General features: G+C 41.6%; 2 protein-coding genes across 2 annotated transcripts; both read right to left on the bottom strand.

The window, feature by feature from the left end:
- Positions 1-373: 373 nt before the first annotated feature.
- On the bottom strand, positions 374-3794 carry LOC106999100 (putative uncharacterized protein DKFZp434L187). Its single transcript, XM_015141736.3, is given in 3 exon segments — positions 374-1574; positions 1871-2090; positions 3657-3794. Coding segments are annotated over 3 exon segments (528 nt in total). The 3' UTR covers positions 374-1404.
- A 6913-nt stretch (positions 3795-10707) lies between these two features.
- On the bottom strand, positions 10708-22892 carry LOC144329757 (uncharacterized). Its single transcript, XM_077938786.1, has 4 exons — positions 22562-22892; positions 16447-16838; positions 13639-13695; positions 10708-11028 (listed from the first exon to the last, which is right to left on the bottom strand). Exons 1-4 carry the CDS (start codon positions 22890-22892, stop codon positions 11023-11025), a joined length of 786 nt encoding a protein of 261 aa, XP_077794912.1. The 3' UTR covers positions 10708-11022.
- Between the last annotated feature and the right edge of the window lie 5 nt (positions 22893-22897).

Genomic DNA, 22897 nt, shown 5'->3' with positions numbered 1-22897 from the left:
GAGCAAGTCCAGACCCCACTCCAGAGCTGGCCATGTCCTTTGTCTATGTTTCACAGCCCTAAGGAGTGTTCAGATTTCATTTAGATGAAAACAAACTTTTGACCTAATAGATATTTATTTAGATATTCATTTCATTTATCCACTTGACCCTTTGGATTTGGAGCCTAGCGGAGTGTCCTTTCTCTCCAAATCACCGTCATCACTAACTGAGGCAGAAGCAGCCTGCCAGCCAAGTTGGTGGCCTCCCTACAACGACGGCTTCCTGGTGCTGCAGGTGGAAGTACCAGCATTCATTCCAAACTCACACTCAATCGAAAGCCCACCGGAAAATGACTTGCTCATAAATTACCCTGAATTTGTGTTTCAGATCAGATGTGAGTAAATTATAGCTATCATTTATTTTCACTGTTTCCAATGTAAGTGAATGATAAATCCTCTTCCTCCCTTTCTTCTTCCTTCTTCTTCTGTTTTTCTTTTTTTTTTTCTATTTTTTTTTCTTTTCTTGGAGACAGAGTCTCACTCTGTTGCCCAGGCTGGAGTGCAGGGGCACCATCTCAGCTCACTGCAACCTCCGCCTCCTGGGTTCAAGCAATGCTGTGCCTCAGCCTCCAGAGTAGCTGGGATTACAGGCATGTGCCACCACACCCGGCTAATTTTTGCGTTTCTAGTAGAGACAAGGTTTTACCATGTTGGCCAGGCTGGTCTCGAACTCCTGACCTCAAGAGATCCGCCCAGCTTGGCTTCCCAAAGTGCTGAGATTACAGGCCTGAGCCACCGTTCCTGGCCTCTTCCAGTATTATAAAACATGCTATCACACATTTGAGCTTCTAGAGCTAGTTGTCTACACACTTTCATGCATTTACTCAGCAAATAATAATTGAAGGTCTGCCACTTTATCAGACACTGTTAGACCCCATAGTTTTCATCACAGGCCAAAAAATCAAGTTTCCTTGATTTCCAACATTCTAATTGATCATGGCAGTGGTGGATACAGAAGAACTCCAAATCCCAAAATGTACCATATAAGATCATAAGTACTCTAAAAGAAGAGGGGAAGAGAGAAGAGGTAAAATAAAGTCATGTGGGAGGTGGGTGTGAAATGGTGATGAATGTGGGCCTCCCTGAGAAAGTGACATTTAAATCAAGACTTGCAGGAGGTAAGGACTGTGCCCTGAAGATCCCAGGTGAACAGCAGTCAAGGAAGAAGGCGCAGCACTTACAAAGGTCCTGAGGCTGGAGAGGAGGTGCTATGATCCACAACTGTAAGAAGCAGGTGTGCCTACGCGGAGGACGAAGGGAAGGAACAGGAAGTGAAGACGAGACTGTAGCTTCAGTCCGAGGGAACATACGAGCCACTGCTTTGATCGCTGGCAAGATCTTTGCCAGGAACTTCAATACTCTACTCTAGGGAACAAGTTTTGAGCCTACTTTGGTGCTTGTAGGAAGAATGTATATCTTTTCCTTTATTGCAACTAAGGCAGAGAATTCTCTAACTCTAGGGGAAGAGCTCAAGTCCCATGACATTTTCCTGACCCCAAGCTGAGATGCTTAGCATGAGTTAAGAATGGAAAGAGGCCGGGCGCGGCGGCTTATGCCTGTAATCCCAGCACTTTGGCAGGCCGAGGCGGGGGGATCACGAGGTCAAGAGATTGACACTACGGTGAAACCCCGTCTCTACTAAAAATACCAAAAAAATTAGCCGGGCGTGGTGGCGGGCACCTGTAGTCCCAGCTACTTGGGAGACTGAGGCAGGAGAATGGCGTGAACCTGGGAGGCGGAGCTTGCAGTGAGCCGAGATCGCGCCGACAGAGCGAGACTCCGTCTCAAAAAAAAAAAAAAAAAAAAAAAAAAAGAAAAAGAATGGAAAGAGCTGTTTCACTAAATTTATACCAAACATTGGGGGTTGTCTTGGATCTGTGGAACAGTGGGTGACACCAGCAGTGAAAGAAGAATGTTTTTCCCACTGGAGGTTGGGACCCCAGCCAAAGCAGCAGCTTTAATTGGCTTTGAATCAGCTTTGAATAACCAGGGAGCAAATCCACGTGTCTCTGAACAGCCAGCTGCTCATGCTGCGTGGACCTCCTATGTGTCTGAGTGAAAGAAGACAAAACAAAAGAAAACAAAACAGAGAAACAGAGAGAGAAGAACATAAAGTGTGAGTTCTAATGAGCTTTATTTTTCTAGGAACATGTCTTTTTCATATACATTTTCAAATGTAAGATACAAAGTTGTATATCATATCGTCTTACCATTATGTAATGTTTTAGAAGACTATACTGAATTCCATGTATTATTTCTGTCATTTGTTGTGTCCCTGCCCCTTTTTCCTCAGTCATGCTCACTGGTATTGACCAATGTCATGACTAGTAAGATTGGTATTATTCTTTCTTATATATTTAGCAAAATTTACTGGTGAAACCTTTAGGTCTGGAGATTTTGCAGAAGTAATATTTTTAATTTAAAAATGTATTTTCTAGGCCTGGCATGGTGACTTGCACCTGTAATCTGAGCACTTTGGGAGGCCAAGGAGGGTGGATTACCTGAGGTCAGGGGTTCAAGACCAGCCTGGCTAACATGGTGAAACCCCGTCTCTACTAAAAATATGAAAACAAATTAGTCAGGGAAGGTGGTGCATGCCTGTAATCCTAGCTACTCGGGAGGCTGAGAGGGGAGGACTGGCTGAACCTGGGAGGTGGAGGTTGCAGTGAGCTGAGATCATGCCACTGCACACTCCAGCCTGGGCCACAAAGCAAGACTCCATCTAAATATAAAAAAAAAAAAGTATTTTCTTGTTGGCCATTGGATTATTAATGTCTAATATGTCTAATTATAAATGTCTAATATGTCAGTGTTGGTATGTTACATTAAAATTTTGAAAGGAACCACTTTTGGCCTTATTGAACCTCTCTATTGTACATTGTTTATTTTTATTAATTCATTAATTAATTCATTCATTTATTTTTGAGACCAGGCTGGAGTGCAGTGGCGCATTCTTGGCTCACTGCAACCTTCGCCCCCTGGGTTCAAGCGATTCTCCTGCCTCAGCCTCCTGAGTAGCTGGGACAACAGGCAGATGCCATCTTTTTTTTTTTTTTTGAGATGGAGTCTCGCTCTGTCGCCCAGGCTGGAGTGTAACAGCATGATCTCAGCTCACTGCAACCTCCACCTCTCAGGTTTAAGCAATTCTCTGCCTCAGCCTCCCGAGTAGCTGGGATTACAGGTGCCCACCACCACGCCCAGCTAATGTTTTGTATTTTTAGTAGAGATGGGGTTTCACCACCTTGGCCAGGCTGTTCTTGGAACTCCTGACCTCATGATCCACCCACCTCAGCCTCCCAAAGTGCTGGGATTACAGGCGTGAACCACTGAACCCGGCCCAGCACCCAGCTAATTTTTGTATTGTTAGTAGAGACGGGGTTTCATCATGTAGGCCAGGATGGTCTTGATCTCTTGACCTTGCGATCCACTCCCCTTGGCCTCCCAAAGTGCTGGGATTACAGGCATTTGTATTTTGCAGAGTAGTAGGAGGAAACAGATGGAACATGCAAATTAAAATAATTTGAGAATAATAAAAAGACTTTTACCAAATGTGGGCCAGGATGGGAAAATCACAGGGATGGATAATACAGTATCCATCTGTATGGGTGGATACATACAGATGGATGAGGGGTGACGTTGGGGTTACAGTTAAAACCTCTGGGTCTAAAAGGGCAAGGGAAGGAGCAACTGCCGAAAGCCAGCGCCAGAGGTCTGGCAGAGAGGGAGGCCTGAGAGGAGGCAGTTGGGCTGTCCATGTGGAGAGAGAGTGGGAGGAACCAATGTTACAGCACCACACTCCTCTTATCTTCTTCCAGGGTGTCACAGAAAGCCCAAAGATGAAGGAGCCCTTGCTGGGCGCGGTGGCTCATGCCTGTAATCCCAGCACTTTGGGAGGCCAAGGCAAGTGGATCACGAGGTCAGGAGATCGAGACCATCCTGGCTAAGACGATGAAACCCAGTCTCTACTAAAAACACAAAAAATTAGCCAGGTGTAGAGGTGGACACCTGTAGTCTCAGCTACTCAGGAGGCTGAGGCAGGAGAATGGTGTGAACCCGGGAGGCGGAGCTTGCAGTGAGCCGAGATCGTGCCACTGCACTCCAGCCTGGGCGACAGAGCGAGACTCCATCTCAAAATAAATAAATTAATTAATAAATAATAAATAAATACATAAAATAAAATAAAAAGATGAAGGAGCCCACAGATGTAGTCAGCCTCCCAACGGGGAGATGTGAATTGCGAAAGGTCAACTGTAAGTCTGGAGAGGCAAACAGAAAGTGCCCAGCACAGGCTCCTCTTGCTCCTCCATCTACATACTTTTTCCAGGTAAAAACTCTGTGTCCTCATCACAGGAAAGGCAGCTTGACCATTTGAGGTAATGCTGATTCTATCATATGCCCATGTAAAACATATACCCAGACCAGCATTCTCTAGCATAGCCAGATGGATAACCTTAAAAAGTACTTCAGACACTAAAAACACTAGAACAGGACTAAAGGATTAATGAAGATCAAAGCAGGAAGCCCAAAGCTAGACTAAAAGGAGTTCCCAAAAGAGAAAACAAAGAAAATGGAGAGGTACAAATTGCCTAAAACAATGGATAAATGTATTTCAATGTTAAAGAAAGACAAGAGTCTTCAAGAAAAGGCCCACTAAGCTAAAAATATAAAAGAAGAAGATATGAATTGACCTTCATCTAAAGATAATATCATAACAAAAATATTCTAAAAATCTTTCAAAGAGAAAACAAGAAGGGAAGCTACAAGAAATTATACAAAGCTTGTCATTTGAGAGAAAAGCCACATTTTTAGTTGGAAAGTTTTAACTCTTAAAAGTCAGCTATCTTGAAGTTTACCCAAACTTTAATACAAGCACAAAATTGAAAGGTGATTTTAAAATTCATATGGAATTGAAAATATAAACATACGCACAAAGCAATTTTGAAAACAATCTTGCAAATCCAGGCCTTAAGAAATAAGGACTAATTAAGTCCTTACTTAAGAAAGAAGGACTTTTTCCTACCAGATAAAATAATAAAATGTCAAAACCTACTACTGAATTCATTAATTTTCCATAAATAAGTGTTATGTAAAAACCATATATTACATAAAATGTATCAATTTGAAAACACATTCTTTCACTCTCCCATTTCATAAAATATATGTAGGATGGCAGGTATTCAAGGGTATTGTAGAAAAGATGAGACATTGAATATCATTACTGCTGTATCTTGATGAAGTAGGAGGTATCATGGCTAATGCATATGGCTGTGCTGGTCACACACTGCACAGCTCCAGAAGAGGTCTATGTGGTGAACACTTCCTAATGTTTTAGTAGACATTTTGGCCTGTAAGCTATGATGGCCCCGAATGAGGCCATCAGCTAAAAGACTGACAGTATATCTCAGAATCTTCAACAATAGATTTTAGGTCCTATCATTAGTGGTTTAGGAGCATCCTTACATAAAATAAGACTGATGCCTCTGACATCTTCAATTCCTTCACAAGCTCCAAGGAGGAAAATGAGGCTAATGTGCAGAAAAGGCAGAATTAAGAGAGAAGGCAGAGTAATGTCAACACAGTGGTGGAAAAAGAGCATTCTACCATTATCCCCTAGCAGAAGTATTAAACCTGACAACTATCTACAAGAGCACTTTTGTGGGGTCCAAGAATCCAACGGATAAAGTTTTAGCACACCATCAGAGCAAAAACTCTGAGAATAGATACACTGAAAAGGATAAGAAAAACAGTTTCACTTCGCCTGCATTACCTTTCTTCCAAGGCAGCATAGCTCAATGCCAAGAGAGATCAGTGCAGTCCATGATTTCTCCTGGAGGGTGGGGAGAGTGCAAGCATGGTTAATGAGTGCCCAGCTCCCCCAGCTTTGTAGGATACTGAACAAGATGTCCACTTTCTCATCTTATCCAAACTACAATGGTAATTGGTATGGTTTAGTGGTTGGAAGAGAACAGTGACAGGGAAGAGAGGTGGGGATCTAATTTACTGCTCTCTGACTGCATCAGGAAGTGCATCTATAAGGCACTCGGAACACATTGTGTTTGGACCCCCTGAACTAGTGCATAGGCCCTCAAAATGTTTGGCACAACTCGCTCCCAAGATTGGTTCCCTAAATGCACCTGTGTGAACAGCAAATGGAAGCATTTCATGCAGATATCTGTATCAACTACGCAGGGTTGGAGGAAGACATACAAATTTGAGAATTTCAGTGCACCACTCTAGAAAATCAAAACAGGAAGCTCTCAGCACTGGCCTAGCTTTGCTAGATTGAGAGAAAGTATATAATCTTAAGCATTTCCCTCCCCCAAAATGGGTAAGAGGTGCGGAGTGGGTGAATTCACAGAAAAAGTCTGAGAGAGCCTCATAATCACTAACCAATCTGGTTGGTGAAGGTATTTATAGTAAGTAAAACTGAAGGAGGTTACTCCTCCTTCAGATGGAAAGACAGCAGCAGAAGACTTCAAGAAACATGAAAAATCAAGAAAACTTGACACCACCAAAGGAACACAATAATATTCTGGAAACCAATCTCAAAAAAATTGAGATCTACAAATTGCCTGACAAAGAATTCAAAATAACTATTTTAACAAAGCTCAGTGAGCTACAAGAAAACATAGGTAGACAACTAAATGAAACAGACAATAGAAATCAACAAAATAATTCCAATGAATAGATAGAAATCATGAAAAGGAAACTGAACAGAAATCCTACAGCTGAAGAACACAGTGAATGGAATTCAAAAAATGCAATAAAAACACCAACAGACTTGATCAAATAGAAGAAAGAATCTGTGAACTTGAAGAAAAGTCATTTGAAAATATCCAGTAAGAAAAGGAAAAATTAAAAAAAAAATAGTAAAAAGGAATGAAGAAAACTGATGAGATTAGTGGAACACCATCAAGACAGCTAACATTTGCATTATGGATATTCTAGAAGAAGAACGAAGACAGAAAGGGGAGAAAGCTTATTTAAAGAAATTATGGCTGAAAACTTCCAAAGTCTGGGAAGAAATCTGGACATTCAGGTATACAAAGCTTACAATCTGTAATAAGGTTCAATCCAAACAAGGCCTCACAAGTCACATTACAGGTTGAGCATCCCTAATCTAAAAACCTGAAATCTGAAATGCTTCAAAATCTGAAACATTTTAAGAACTAAAATGATGCTAAAGGAAGTGCTCATTGGAACATTTCAGATATCAGATTTTCAAATTAGGGATGCTCAACTGGTAAGTATAATGCAAATATTTCAAAATCTAAAAACAATCTGAAATCTGAAACACTTCTGATTCTATGCATTTCAGATAAGGGACCCTTGACCTACATAATGAATTGTCAAAAATCAAAGACATAGAAATTTGAAAGCAACAAGAAAAGAGGCTTGGCACATACAAGCAAACTCTGATAACACTATTAGCAGATTTCTCAGCAGAAGTCTTACAGGCCAGAAGATGGTAGAATGATATAGATACATTCAAACTGGTGAAAGAAAGAAAGGTATTGGCAACCAAGAATATTTTACCTAACAAAGTTGTTCTTCAAAACTGGAGAGCTAAAGCCTTCTAAACAAACAAAAGCTGAGGAGTTTACCACTTTAGACCTGCTTTATGAGAAAAGGTAGAGAGTTCTTCAAGATAAAATGAAAGAAAGCTAATTAATAACATGAAAACATATGAAAGTATAAAACTGACAAATGTAAGTTTATCAGAATACTCTAATAATACTCTAATAAACTCAGAATACTCTAATATTGTAATGGTGTGCGAATCACTTAAAAGTTTAAAAACAAAAGTATTAACAAAACTGTAAATACAACAGTCTATTGGTAGATACATAATATTAAAAAGATATAAATTTTGACATCATAAACAAAAAATAAGGCATGTAAAAGTACAGAGATTTTGTATGTGATCAAAGTAAATTTGTTATAAGCTTAAAATAGACTTTTATAACTAAAAGGTATTTTCTGTAAGCCTCATGGTAACCATAAACCAAAAACCTCTAGTAGATCTATGGAAGAAAAGGAGAAAGGAATCAAAATATACCACTCACTACAAAAAAAATCATCAGTTCACAAAGGAAGATAGCAAGAGAGGATGAAAGGAACAAAGAATCTACAAGGCATCTAGAAACCAACTAACAAAATGACAATAGTGATTCCTTACTCAATAATTACTTTAAATATAAATTGCTTAAATACTCTAAAGATAGACTGCTCAATGGATTGAACACACACACACACACACACACACACACTATATGGTACCTACAAAGGATTCACTTAAGCTTTAAGAACACACTTACAGTCAATATAAGTAAGGAAAAGTTATATTCTATGCAAATGGAAACCAAAAGAGAGTAGGAATAGCTAAATTTATACAAAATAAAAGTTAAGTCAAAAACTCTTGTAAGATACAAAGAAAATCATCATATAATGATAAACAGGTTCAATTCATCAGGGGATATAACAATTTCAAATATATATGCACCCAACATTACAGCACTTAAATTATATAAAGCAAATATTAATTAATCTGAAGGGAGAGATAGACTGGATACAATAATAGTAGAAAACTTTTAATACCTCACTTTCAACAATGAACAAATTGTTCAGATAGAAAGTCAATAAGAAAATATTGTAATTGAACTGCATTTTAGACAAAAAAGGGCCTAACAGACATACACAATGCATTCTGTGAAAAAGCAACAGAAGACATATTTTTTCTTGTACATATAAAATTATTTTGAGTTTACTTTAAATATTAGGCCACAAAACAAGTTTTAACAAATTTAAGACGACTGAAACTGCATCGAGAATATCTTCTGATTACAATGGTATGAAACTAGAAATCAATAAAAACTGGAAAACTCACAAATACAGGCAAATTAAACAACATTCTTCTGAGCAACCAAAGGGTAAGTGGTAAATTTTCCACAAGGGAATGTTTAAAAGATCTTGATACAAATCAAAATGGAAACACAGCATACAAAAACTTATGGGCTAGGCCGGGTGTAGTGACTCACGCCTTTAATCCCAGCACTTTGGGAGGCAAAGGCAGGCAGATTACCTGAGGTCAAGAGTTTGGGATCAGCCTGGCCAACATGGTGAAACCCTGTGTCTACTAAAAATACAAAAATTAGCTGGGCGTGGTAGCATGTGCCTGTAATCCCATCTACCTGGGAGGCTGAGACAGAAGAATCACTTGAACCCAGGAGGCGAAAGTTGCAGTGACCAGAGATCATGCCACTGCACTCCAGACTGAGCAACAGAGTGAGACTCCATCCCAAAAAATAAAATAAAATAAAATACGAAAACAAACAAACTTATGGGCTAGAGCAAAAGCAATTCTAAGAGGGAAACTTTCAGTGATAAAATCCTACATGAAGAAAAAAGAAAGACTAAATAAGCTAATCTTATACCTCAAACACTAGAAAAAGAAGAAGAAAGTCTAATGTTAGAAAGAAGAAGGAAATCTTACAGATTAGAGCTGGAAAACATGAAGTAGAGACTAGAAAAACAACAGAAAAGTAAACTGAGTTGTTTTTTAAAAGACAAACAAAATTCACCTTTTGCTGGACTAAGATAAAATGTGACAGGACTCAAATACACAAAACCATAAATAAAAGTGGAGACTTTACAACTAATACCACAGAAATAAAAAGGACCATAAGGGACTATGAATAACAATTATATGCCATAAAAAAGATAACCTAAAATGTAGGTAAATTCCTGGGAACTATATCTTACCAAGTCCGAAGCATGGAGAAATGGAGAAACTAAACATACCAGTAATGATTAATGATATCGATTTGGTTGTTAAAAATCTCCATCAAAAAGAAGTCTATGGGCCAGGAACAGTGACTCCTGTAATCCCAGCACTTTGGGAGGCCAAAGCAGGTGGATCACTTGAGGTCAGGAGTTCAAGACTAGCCTGGCCAACATGGTGAAACCCCAACTTTACTAAAAATACAAAAATTAGCCAGGCATGGTGGCAGGCACCTGTAATCCCAGCTACTCAGGAGGCTGAGGCACAAGAATCATATGGCTTCACTACTGAATTCTAGCAAGCATTTAAAGAAGAATTAATGTAAGTATATCCCAATTGCTTCCAAAAAAACTGAAGAGGATGGACCACTTCCGAACTCATTTTACTATGCCAGCATTACCCTGATATCAAAGCCAAATCCAGAACACTACAAAAAAAGAAAATCACAGACCACCAACTCTGATGAAAATAGATCCAAATATCTTCCATAAAAGACTAGAAAACCAAATTGAATACTGCATTGAAATGGTCACAGTTCTGCAGGCTGTACAAGAAGCATGATGCCAGCATCTGCCTCTCCTGAGGGCTTTTGTGCTGTGTCAAAACATGGTGAAGAATGTAAAAGGGGAGGCGGGCATATGTGAAACGAGAACAAACCCAAGGGGTATCCTGGCTTTGTAACACCTACTCAAAGGGGAACTAATTTATTACCCCCAAAACCAATCCAGTCTTGCAAGATGAGAACTCAGTATTCCAAGATGGCACCAAGCCATTCATGAGACCCCAAACACCTGCCATGAGGCCCTACTTCCCAATACTACCAAATTGGGGATCAAAATTGAACATAAAATTTAGTGGGGCCAAATAAACCAAATCTATATCATAACTACCATGACTGAGGAGATTTATTCCTGGGATGCAAGAATGATTCAACATACAAAAATCAATAATTGTGATACATCACATTAACAGCATAAAAGATAAACATCATATCATCATCTCAATAGATGCACAAAAAACATTTGACAAAATTTAACATCCTTTCCATGATGAAAAAACTCTCAAAAATTTAGGTATAGGAAGAATTTTTCTCAGTCGGGCGCAGTGGCTCACGCCTGTAATCCCAGCACTTTGAGAGGCTGAGGCCGGAAGACCGCTTGAGCTCAGGAGTTCAAGACCAGCCTGGGCAACATAGTGAGACCCTATCTCTAGTTGAAACACACAAACAAACAAACAAACAAACAAACAAATAAAGACACATTTCAACTTAACAATGGCCATTTATGACAACCCCACACCAACATATTTAATGGTAAAAAGCTTTCCCCCTAATACGAAGAACAAGGCAAGGATGCTCATACTAGCCCCTTTGTTTTCCAACATAGTACTAGATAGAAGTCCTAGCCAAAGTGATTAGGCAACAAGGACTAATAAATGGCACACACATTGGAAAGAAAGGCATATAGTTGTTTGTTCGCTGATGTCATAATCTTCCATACAGGCATACTTCACTTTATTGCGCTTCACTTTATTGTACTCTGTAGATATTGCAGTTTTTCTTTTTTGTTGTTGTTTTTTGTTTGTTTTGTTTTACAAGCGAAGGTTTTTGGCACCTCTGCATTAAGCAAGAAGATCAGCACCATTTTTTTTCCAACAGCATGTGCTCAACTCATGTTTCTGAGTCACATTTTGGTAATTCTCACAATATTTTGAACATTTTCCATGACTTCAAAACATCAACCTTCCTTCTCAAAAGAAAAGCATCCAATGCACCCAAACACACCATGTCCAGGGTTGTTCTGGGCCTGTTCCCATGTTCTTTCAGGAGCCTAGAATATCTGCTTTTCACCTGTCCTCATCTGACATCTCCAAAGTCCAGTCTCTTACTTTTCTAGATTTCCCTCAAAGCTGTTGTTCCTTGTTCATTATCTTGTGAGGGGAAAATGAAAGTGTTCACAATCTTTAGTACAATGGCCGCCTGACCCACGGAAAAAGTTTAATGTTTTCATGCAGTTTATTCCCCCTGAGCTAAACTGCATAAAAACATTAAACTCTCATTCTTTTTCCTTTTTTTGAGACGGAATCTTGCTCTGTCACCCAGGCTGGAGTGCAGTGGCGTGATCTCAGCTCACTGCAAGTTCCACCTCCTGGGTTCACACTATTCTCCTGCCTCAGCCTCCTGAGTAGCTGGAACTACAGGTGTCCGCCGCCACACCCGACTAATTTTTTGTGTTTTTAGTAGACACAGGGTTTCACCTTGTTAGCCAGGATGGTCTTGATCCCCTGACCTTGTGATCCGCCCGCCTTGGCCTCCCAAAGTGCTGGGATTATAGGTGAGAGCCACCACACCTGGCCTAAACTCTCATTCTAATTGGACAATTTTAAGAAGTATTTTTACTCCCAGACGCATAAAACAAGCTTTACAGCCAGGCGCAGTGGCACACGCATGTAATCCCAGCACTTTGGGAGGCCAAGGTGGTGGATAACTTGAGGCCAGGAGTTGAAGACCAGCCTGGGCAACAGAGCAAGACTCAAACTCTACAGAAAATTTAAAAAATTAGCTGAACTTGTGGCACCCACCTGTAGTTCCAGCTACTCATGAGGACTGCTCGAACCCAGGAGTTCAAGGTTGCAGTGAGCCGTGACCACGCTACTGCACTCCAGCCTGGGTGACAGCGACACCCTGTCTCAAACAAACAAACAACAACAAGCCTACAACACTACATCTTTAGTTCGGAAGCACTCTAAAGTATATTTTAGATTAATAATCTCCAAACCAAGAAAATGAAAGCCTAAATTAATTATAAGACCCCAAACAGAAAATATCTTTTAAAACAATCAAGACCATAACATTCACATGCCTTCTATGTGTATAAGATCCATTGCTTATCTTGTTTAAAATAAATATCACAAACTATCCAGAGACACAGATCTTTGTTGCAAAATCTGAATGTAAATGCAAAGCTTCAGAGCCTGAAAACATCTAAAAATTATACCCATGACTGACAACTGGCCTAGGCTCAATCTCTTTGGAATTTGCTCTACTAAATTTGCTACCGTTTGAATGGGTTCCCTTCAAAATTCAGGTGTTTCTAATGTGATGATATTAAGAGGTAGGACCTTTAAGAGGAGATCAGGCCAAGAGGGCTCCTTCCTCCTTAATGGGATTAAGGCCGTGATGAATGAGGCTTCACACATGGGACTAGCTTGCTCTCCTGCCCTACCTTGCTCTACCATGTGAGGATGCAAGAAGAAGGTCCTCAGACACCAAATGTTGGTATTTCCATCTTGAACTTCCCAGTCTCCAGAACTGTCAGAAAATCAATGTCTGTTCTTTATAAATCACCCAGTCTCTGGTATTCTGTTATAGCAGCATAAAACAGACTAACAGAAAATTCCTTGATGATTTTTCAACAAGAGACAGTGTCACTACCTCTGGTGCATAGTTCCTAACATGTTCTCAAATTCTCCTTTTATGCAAACATAACATTTTTTAAACTTAGTAGTTCCTCTTCCTAAAAATAACCAAATGCAGGCTAAGGACTGATTAGTATTAAATATAAATAAAGCTTTGGTGCTAAAAGTTAAGAGCTTTTGTTTTCCAGAAAATCAAACCCAAAGAATTCAGATAAAGCTACTTGCTCAAAGGTGTATCATCAGGTAGAGGTAAAAGAGAGTTGAGAAATTATACTCCATTCCAAATACAATGTGCTTTCAATTTTTCCACATTAATAGTAGTTTACAAAAGAGATTTAGAGAATTCCTCAAATCAAAAATGAGGACATTTATGAAATGTCATTCTTATATAAAATACCTACTTCAGCTGTGTCCTCTTCTTCCTCTTCCTCTGAAGTCACTTCCTCTGTTGTCCCATTCTGAAATAAGAGAAAGAATCTGCCAGGGTTACACAGGCTGAATACAGGCTAAGTCCATTAGAAGACTGGTGCCATAGCTTTAGGGACAAACTCTCAACCATCTGTCACTGCAGTGCCGCTACCAGAGAGCTTATTAACATTAAATGTTTATTTTTAAATCCAACTTTGATTTGACAAACAACAGTTATCAGCTTTTAAAAACAAAACAAAAAAATAAAAGAATTAGGAATAAAGAAAAGCAATCAGTCAAATATAAAGCAAAACCAAAAAAATGTTAAAACAGAATCTAATTTAAAATAAAAAAACATTTTACTTACATGTGTATAAGATCAATTGCTTATCTTGTTTAAAATAAATATCCCAAACTATCCATTCCTTAAAATAACTACCTTTTTAACTTTGAAAAGCCTGAATCATTACATAAATTCAATTCCTTTTCATTTTAAAAGATCAGATGTCTTATTTATAGACACTTCACAAAACTAAGAATTATGAAATGATTACTACCTTAGTAAAAAGCAAATTTTAGTTTTAAAAACATGTTATTTACTACATAATACCTCTCTACAAGACAGAATTTACCAACTGACACAATTTACAATGATTAAGTTTAGAAATGAATTTAGTGGGGTTTTAGGAAGGGCCTTCATACCCAGTTTGGGCTGAGTTCAAATGATAAGCTCCTAAGATACTGGCCATGGCACAGTATATAAATGCATCTTTAACCACAAAGGCCAGTACAGGTTAGAACTCAGAATATGTAGAAGATCAAGAAACTAGGATCCAGAGATCCAGTAAGACCAAGAAAGGTCTCAGCAGTTTCTAAGCATCTGTTCTCAGATACTCTGATGGAGGAATACTTAAGAAAAACAAACCCATGATCACAGAGGGTGTTAGAACTCTTCTGGATTAGTGAGCTGGAGAATGCCATGTAGATAAACATACCCATGCAGAATTAACTTGTATTTCCTTTAAATCTGCATCTTTTTAGACATTGTCTTTTAAAATCTAAATGGAAAAAGGAAGCAAGCAGCAGCTTCCAAAACATAATTCGCCCCTTTTTCATCTCCCTAAATCGATACATTCCAAATCAAACTATTCTGGGTATCTAAAGAATATATACTTAGCCTAAAAGTCCCAAAGACTTTGGTTGCGTCAGTGATTGAAAGAGCATTTTTGAAATGCTCATTTCAAAGCCTACCCAGAGATTCTGTTTTTGTTTATGTTTTTGTTTTTTTTGAGACGGAGTCTTGCTCTGTTGCCAGGCTGGAGTGCAGTGGCACAATCTTGGCTCACTGCAACCTCTGCCTCCTGAGTTCAAGTGATTCTCCTGCCTCAGCCTCCCGAGTAGCTGGGATTACAGGCGTGTGCCACCATGCCCAGCTAATTTTTGTATTTTTAGTAGAGACAGAGTTTCACCATGTTGGCCAGGATGGTCTCCATCTCTTGACCTCACGATCTGCCCACCTCGGCCTCCCGAAGTGCTGGGGGCAATCTGTTTTTAAAAATCTCTCTGAGGTGATTCTGACATGCATCCATGTCTGTAACCATCAGCCCAGTTACTCTCTTTCATTTTACAAACGACAAAGCTGAGTCCCCACCCCTCAAAAAGGGTAAGTAATTTAAAACAAAAAGTGGGTTAGGGTTGTGAAATCCTAAGATGAATTTCATTTCAAGATGTGGCCTGGTCCTCCTTCCAAAATGTGGCCTGGTCTTCCCACCAAAATGACAGTATTTTATTAAAAAGAGTAAGTCTGCCGCAGCAGCAAAAAAAATAACAGATACAAGGAGAATACTCTGAGTGAACCAAAACCACAGGGACATGCTGGAAGACAAAAAGCAGATGGAATCAGACTGCTGGGCTTGACAAAGCCACAAACCCAATCCAAATAATGGAGGGACCACTTTTTTCCCAGAACAATCTAACATTCTTTACTGTATTTCTCCCAGCTACAGTTGGTAAGGATCACCCTCCCATATAGGAAGCCTATCTTGATGGCCTCTTACTATGAGTGTGAAAACCAGAGAAAAAAGAAAATGTTTTTAATATCACTCAACACAGCAGCAAATCTTAGACTCCATCTCTGCCTTTTAACTGAGGAGCTAGAAAGCTCTCCTGCCAGCATCTCCCCACCCTGGTGCCACAGGAGGAGCATGGGTCTGCAAACCAGGAGACGGAGGCCACAGCAGGAAAGAGTGACAATTCTGAAGACACGTGTGATGGTTAATACTGAGTGTCAACTTGATTGAATTGAAGGAATCCCAGCACTTTGGGAGGCAAACGTGGGTCATTTGAGGTCAGGAGTTTGAGACCAGCCTGGCCAACATGGTGAAACCCCGTCTTTACTAAAGACATAAAAGTTAGGCAGGCGTGGTGGCAGGAGCGGTTTTTTTTTTTTTTTTAAGTCTCCTTCTTATCCCCCAGGTTTGAGTACAATGGCTCGATGTTGGCTCACTGCAACCTCTGCCTTCCGGGTTCAAACGATTCTCCTGCCTCCGCCTCCCAAGTAGCTGGGATTAAGTCGCCTGCCACCACGCCCGGCTAATTTTTGTATATTTTAGTAGAGATGGGGTTTCACCATGTTGGCCAGGCTGGTTTCGAACTCCTGACCACAAGTGATCCGCCCGCCTCGGCCTCACAAAGTGCTGGGATTACAGCCGTCGGCCACTGCGCCCGGCCAAAACCCCGAAAATCTTAAAAGCCTTTCCCCTTCCCCACCTGGGCTCACAACAAGGCCGGAGCCGCCCTACCCTGTCGCGGTCCCGGGAGCAGGCCGGCTGACTGCGGGCGACCATGGGTCCCGACAGGGCTCCGGCGACAGGGCTCCGGCCGCCGCGGGCTCCCACCTCCGGGAGCGGCGACGGGGACCGAAAGGGGCCAGTAGCCCCCAAGCCAGCCCAGTGCGAGGAGCCCGAGGACGCGCCCTCCGTCTCCTCCCACCCGTGCCTCGCGCAGTCCGGGACCGGGCTGGGCCAGTTGCGGGAGAAAGGGGCGGGGCAACCGGGGCCTCTCCCGGGCAGGTTCCCCTTTGTCCCTCCGGGGGCCCCTCTCTCTCCGCCCTCGCCTTGCCCCGCGAGGCCGCCGCGGGGCGCCTCACCGTCCTGTTGCAGTGGAGCATGAGCCTCCGCTGAGGCTCCTGGTTCTTGTGGAAGATAGACGCCAGCAACTTCAGTTTGGCCTTGAACCCTGACACAGACATCTTCCCCCCATCTCCGGTAGGAGGGACGCGGAAGGGAAGCCGTCTGGAGCCGCTGTCATGGCCACGACCACCCGGCGGGGCCGCCTGGCTCAGCTCTCCTGGCTCCGCCTCTCCCCGCCGCCCGGACCCTCCTGGGAACATCGCTGGAAAATGGCAGGGGCACGAAGGCCTTGGCAGGAGCTGTGTGGCGGCCTGGGGGGCTGCTCCCTTTGTAACCAACTCCACCGACAGGAGGAGTGACTCCTGTCAAGCTGCAGCCTAAAAGGGCAACAGGGCAACAGCACCACCGCCCCCGCCTGGGAAAGGGCTGCCCCGCCCCCGCCCCCGCCCCCGCCCCCGCCCCCGCCCCCGCCCCCGCCCCCGCCCCCGCCCCCGTGGCCCCTCGCCCCTCGCCCCTCAGCGCACCCTCTTTCACGGATGCGCAAGTCTACAGTCTACAGCGTGCGCGCGCCCCCGGCTGCCCCCTCCTCCCTTAACCCAGCACCTTTCTGCCTGACCCATCTGGTCCCTTCATCACATTCACCTACTGTAGCCTCAGGGCGGCACAACCACCAACTGTGTGTGTGTGTGTGTGTGTGTGTGTGTGTGTGTCTCCAAGGGAACAGAGCACTGCTGAGTTCAGGCTGATTATTAGCTCGTGGACTGTCAGCAAAATAGGGTCACGAGAAGGCTGTGTGCTGTTTTGTCTTTTGTGGTGACATCAGGTTGCTGATGTTTTATGTTTTTCAGTTCGTTAGTTTTTTTTATTATTATACTTCATGTTCTAGGGTACATGTGCACAACGTGCAGGTTTGTTACATATGTTTACATATGTTGGTGTGCTGCACCCATTAACTCATCATTTACATTAGGTATATCTCCTAAAGCTATCCCTCCCCCTTCTCTCCACTCCACAACAGGCCCCAGTGTGGGATGTTCCCCTTCCTGTGTCCAAGTGATCTCATTGTTCAGTTCCCACCTATGAGTGAGAATATGCGCTGTTTGGTTTTCTGTTCTTGCGATAGTTTGCTGAGAATGATGGTTTCCAGCTGCATCCATGTCCCTACAAAGGATATGAACTCATCCTTTTTTATGGCTGCATAGTATTCCATGGTGTATATGTGCCACATTTTCTTAATCCAGTCTGTCATTGATGGACATTTGGGTTGGTTCCAACTCTTTGCTATTGTGAATAGTGTCACAATAAACATATGTGTTCATGTGTCTTTATAGCAGCATGATTTATAATCCTTTGGGTATATACCCAGTAATGGGACGACTGGGTCAAATGGTATTTTTAGTTCTACATCCTTGAGGACTGGCCACACTGTCTTCCACAATGGTTGAACTAGTTTACAGTCCCACCAACAGTGTAAAAGTGTTCGTATTTCTCCACATCCTTTCCAGCACCTGTTGTTTCCTGACTTTTTAGTGATCACCATTCTAACTGATGTGAGATGATATCTCATTGTGGTTTTGATTTGCATGTCTCTGATGGCTAGTGATGATGAGCATTTTTTCATGTGTCTATTGGCTGTATAAATGTCTTCTTTTGAGAAGTGTCTGTTCATATCCTTTTCCCACTTTTTGGTGGGGTTGTTTTTTTCATGTAAATTTGTTTGAGTTCTTTGTAGGTTCTGGATATTAGCCCTTTGTCAGATAAGTAGATTGCAAAAATGTTCTCCCATTCTGTAGGTTGCCTGTTCACTCTGATGGTAGTTTCTTTTGCTGTGCAGAAACTCTTCAGTTTAATTAGATCCCATTTGTCAATTTTGGCTTTTGTTGCCATTGCTTTTGGTGTTTTAGACATGAAGTCCTTGCCCATGTTCTGAATGGTATTGCCTAGGTTTTCTTCTAGGGTTCTTATGGTTTTAGGTCTAACATTTAAGTCTCTAATCCATCTGGAATTAATTTTTGTATGAGATGTAAGGAAGGGATACAGTTTCAGCTTTCTACTTATGGCTAGCCAATTTTCCCAGCACCATTTATTAAGTAGGGAATCCTTTCCCCATTTCTTGTTTTTGTCAGGTTTATCAAAGATCAGATGTCTGTAGATGTGTGGTATTATTTTTGAGGGCTCTGTTCTGTTCCATTGGTCTATATCTCTGTTTTGGTACCAGTACCATGCTGTTTTGGTTACTGTAGCCTTGTAGTATAGTTTGAAGTCAGGTAGCATGATGCCTCCAGCTTTGTTCTTTTGGCTTAGGATTGTGTTGGCAATGTGGGCTTTTTTTTGGTTCCATATGAACTTTAGTTTTTTCCAATTATGTGAAGAAAGTCATTAGTAGCTTGATGGGGATGGCATTGAATCTATAAATTACCTTGGGCAGTATGGCCATTTTCATGACATTGATTCTTCCTATCCATGAGCATGGAATGTTCTTCCATTTGTTTGTGTCCTCTTTTATTTCCTTGAGCAGTGGTTTGTAGTTCTCCTTGAAGAGGTCCTTCACATCCCTTGTAAGTTGGATTCCTAGGTATTTTATTCTCTTTGAAGCTATTGTGAATGGGAGTTCACTCACAATTTGGCTCTCTGATTTTCTGTTATTGTGTATAAGAATGCTTCTGATTTTTGCACATTAATTTTGCATCCTGAGACTTTGCTGAAGTTGTTTATCAGCTTAAGGAGATTTTTGGCTGAGACAATGGGGTTTTCTAAATATACAATCATGTCATCTGCACACAGCGACAATTTGACTTCCTCTTTTCCTAATTGAATACACTTTATTTCTTTCTCTTGCCTAATTGCCCTGGCCAGAACTTCCAACACTATGTTGAATAGGAGTGGTGAGAGAGGGCATCCCTCTCTTGTGCCAGTTTTCAAAGGGGATGCTTCCAGTTTTTGCCCATTCAGTATGATATTGGCTGTGGGTTTGTCATAAATAGCTCTTATTATTTTCAGATACATTCCATCAACACTGAATTTATTGAGAGTTTTTAGCATGAAGGGTTGTTGAATTTTGTCAAAGGCCTTTTCTGCATCTATTGAGATAATCATGTGGTTTTTGTCTTTGGTTCTGTTTATATGCTGGATTATATTTATTGATTTGCATGTGTTGAACCAGTCTTGCATCCGAGGGATGAAGCCCACTTTATCATGGTGGATAAGCTTTTGATGTGCTGCTGGATTTGGTTTGCCCGTATTTTATTGAGGATTTTTGCATAGATGTTCATCAGGGATATTGGTTTAAAATTCTTCTTTTTTGTTGTGTCTCTGGCAGGCTTTGGTATTAGGATAATGTTGGCCTCATAAAATGAGTTAGGGAGGATTCCCTCCTTTTCTATTAATTGGAATAATTTCAGAAAAAAATGGTACCAGCTCCTCCTTGTACCTCTGGTAGAATTCAGCTGTGAATCCATCTGGTCCTGGACTTTTTTTGGTTGGTAGGCTATTAATTATTACCTCAATTTCAGAGCCTGTTATTGGTCTATTCAGGGATTCAACTTCTTCCTGGTTTAGTCTTGGGAGAGTGTATGCGTCCAGGAATTTATCCATTTCTTTTAGATTTTCTAGTTTATTTGCAGAGGTGTTTATAGTATTCTCTGATGGTAGTTTGTATTTCTGTGGGATTGGTGGTGATATCCCCTTTATCATTTTTTGTTGCATTTATTTGATTCTTCTCTCTTTTCTTCTTTATTAGTCTTGCTAGCAGTCTATCAATTTTGTTGATCTTTTCAAAAACCAGCTCTCTGATTCATTGGTTTTTTGAAGGGTTTTTTGTGTCTCTATCTCCTTCAGTTCTGCTCTGATCTTAGTTATTTCTTGCCTTCTGCTAGCTTTTGAATGTGTTTGCTCTTGCTTCTCTAGTTCTTTTAATTGTGATGTTAGGGTGTCAATTGTAGATCTTTCCAGCTTTCTCTTGTGGGCATTTAGTGCTATAAATTTCCCTCTACATACTGCTTTAAATGTGTTCCAGAGATTCTGATATGTTGTATCTTTGTTCTCATTGCTTTCAAAGAATATCTTTATTTCTGCTTTCATTTCATTATGTACCCAGTAGTCATTCAGGAGCAGGTTGTTCAGTTTCCGTGTACTTGAGCAGTTTTGATTGAGTTTCTTAATCCTGAGTTCTAGTTTGATTGCACTGTGGTCTGAAAGACAGTTTGTTATAATTTCTGTTCTTTTACACTTGCTGAGGAGTGCTTTACTTCCAACTGTGTGACTCCTACTATTAAGTGAAAAAAAGAAATTCCAGAAGGATGCATACAGCATACTTTATATAACATGGAAAAGGAAATGTATATATAGGCCAGGCATGGTGGCTCATGCCTGTAATCCTGGCACTTTGGGAGGCCAAGGCAGGAGGATTGCTCGAGGCCAGGAGTTCAAGACCAACCTGGGCAACACAGCAAAACCATGTCTCTACAAAAACTAGAAAAATTAGCCAGGTGTGGTGGTGCAGGCTTGTAGGCCCAGCTACTCATGAGGTTGAGGTGGGAGGATCTCTTGAATTTAGGTGTTCAAGGTTACAGTGAACCATGATTGCACCACTGCACTGCAGCCTGGGCAATAGAATGAGACCCTGTCTCTAAAGAAAAAAAAAAAAAAAAGTAAAAAAATTTAAACACAAACTGTGGGCTGGGCGTGGTGTCTCATGCCTATAATCACAGCACTTTGAGGGGGGGGCGAGGTGGGTGGCTCACGAGGTCAGGAGTTGAACAAGGTGAAACCACGTCTCTACTAAAAATGCAAAAATTAGCCAGGTGTGGTGGTGCGCACCTGTAATCCCAGCTACTCGGGAGGCTAAGGCAGGAGAATCACTTGAACCTGGGAGGCAGAGGTTGCAGTGAGCCGAGATTACACCATTGCACTCCAGCCTGGATGACAGAGCAAGACTCTGTGTCAAAAAAATAAAAAAGTTGGTTTTTTGAGAAGATAAACAACATTGACAAAAGGAAACATGACTACTGATACTGCAAAAACCCAAAGGATCACTAGTGGCTATCATCACAAACTATATGCACAGAAATAGGAAAACGTACTAAAAATGGATAAATTTCCAGACACATCCAGCCTACCAAGATTGAACCATGATGAATCCAAAACCTGAACAGACCAATAACAAATAATGGGATTGAAGCGGTAATAAAAAGTCTCCCAGCAAAGAAAAGCCTGGGACCTGAGGATTCACTGCTGAATTCTAGCAAACATTTAAAGAAGAACTAATACCAACCTTACCCAAACAATTCCAAAACTAGAGGAGGGAAAACTTCCAAACTCTTTCTACAAGGCTAGTATCGCCCTGATACCAAAACCAAAGATACATCCAAAAAAGAAAACTACAGGCCAATATCACCGATGAATATTGATGCAAAAATCCTCAACAAAATATTAGCTAATTGAATTCAACAACACGTTAAAGTCGGGGTGCAGTGTCCCAGGTTCACTCGACCCTTCCCGTTTTCCTCTCTGTGTGTGTCTACTTTGCCGTGTTCCCTGGTGGCAGCGGCGGTGGCAGTGTTGGCACGTGGGCCTCCCAGGACAAGGGGAAATTGAGTGTGCCCTTTTCTTGCCTCCTGCCAGGCGTCTGCAGCCTGGCACAACCTCTGGTCAGGTCATCAGGCCAGGGACCTGGAGATGTTCTTTTCCAATTTCTGGATTGATAACTTGAGGCAAATTCTGGGCACTAGAGTCAGAATTAAGACGAGACTGAATCAGAGGGAGTCTCGGGTCCTGAGGCAGAGACCTGAAACTGTCAGGAGCGTGTGGGAAGCTCGGTGCATGTTCAGCCCAGTTGCTTCTCTCTGTGCCTCAGTGTTCCAGGTACCCTTGGAGGGGCTGAGATCCTGGGGATTCCTGGAGCCTGGCTGCATGGCCTGGCCACCCTGATGCCCTTGTGTTCTCCATGACCGGACAGCAAGGCTGACGAGAATGGTTCTCACAGCTTCATGAACTCCATGGACTTGCTGGAGCAGCAAATGGAAACCACCCAGAACCTGGAGGACTCGTACATGGCCATTGTCCACAAGACCATGTGGGACCTCATGGTTGGTGTCATGGCCAAGACCATCATGCATGTCAT

This window comes from Macaca mulatta, chromosome 7, assembly GCF_049350105.2.
Source record: "Macaca mulatta isolate MMU2019108-1 chromosome 7, T2T-MMU8v2.0, whole genome shotgun sequence".
Taxonomy (NCBI): Eukaryota; Metazoa; Chordata; class Mammalia; order Primates; family Cercopithecidae; genus Macaca; species Macaca mulatta.
This window is presented reverse-complemented; position numbering and strand designations above follow the sequence as displayed.

Excerpts from the sequence above, each read along its gene's own strand:
- LOC144329757 (XM_077938786.1), bottom strand. The coding sequence starts at position 22,892 with ATGCATGATGGTCTTGGCCATGACACCAACCATGAGGTCCCACATGGT. Across the intron at positions 16,839-22,561 it reads CACGCTCCTGACAGTTTCAG|AACCAGGAGCCTCAGCGGAG; the intron begins GTCTCTGCCTCA and ends ATCTTCCACAAG. Across the intron at positions 13,696-16,446 it reads GCTCCCGGGACCGCGACAGG|AATGGGACAACAGAGGAAGT; the intron begins GTAGGGCGGCTC and ends CTCTTATTTCAG.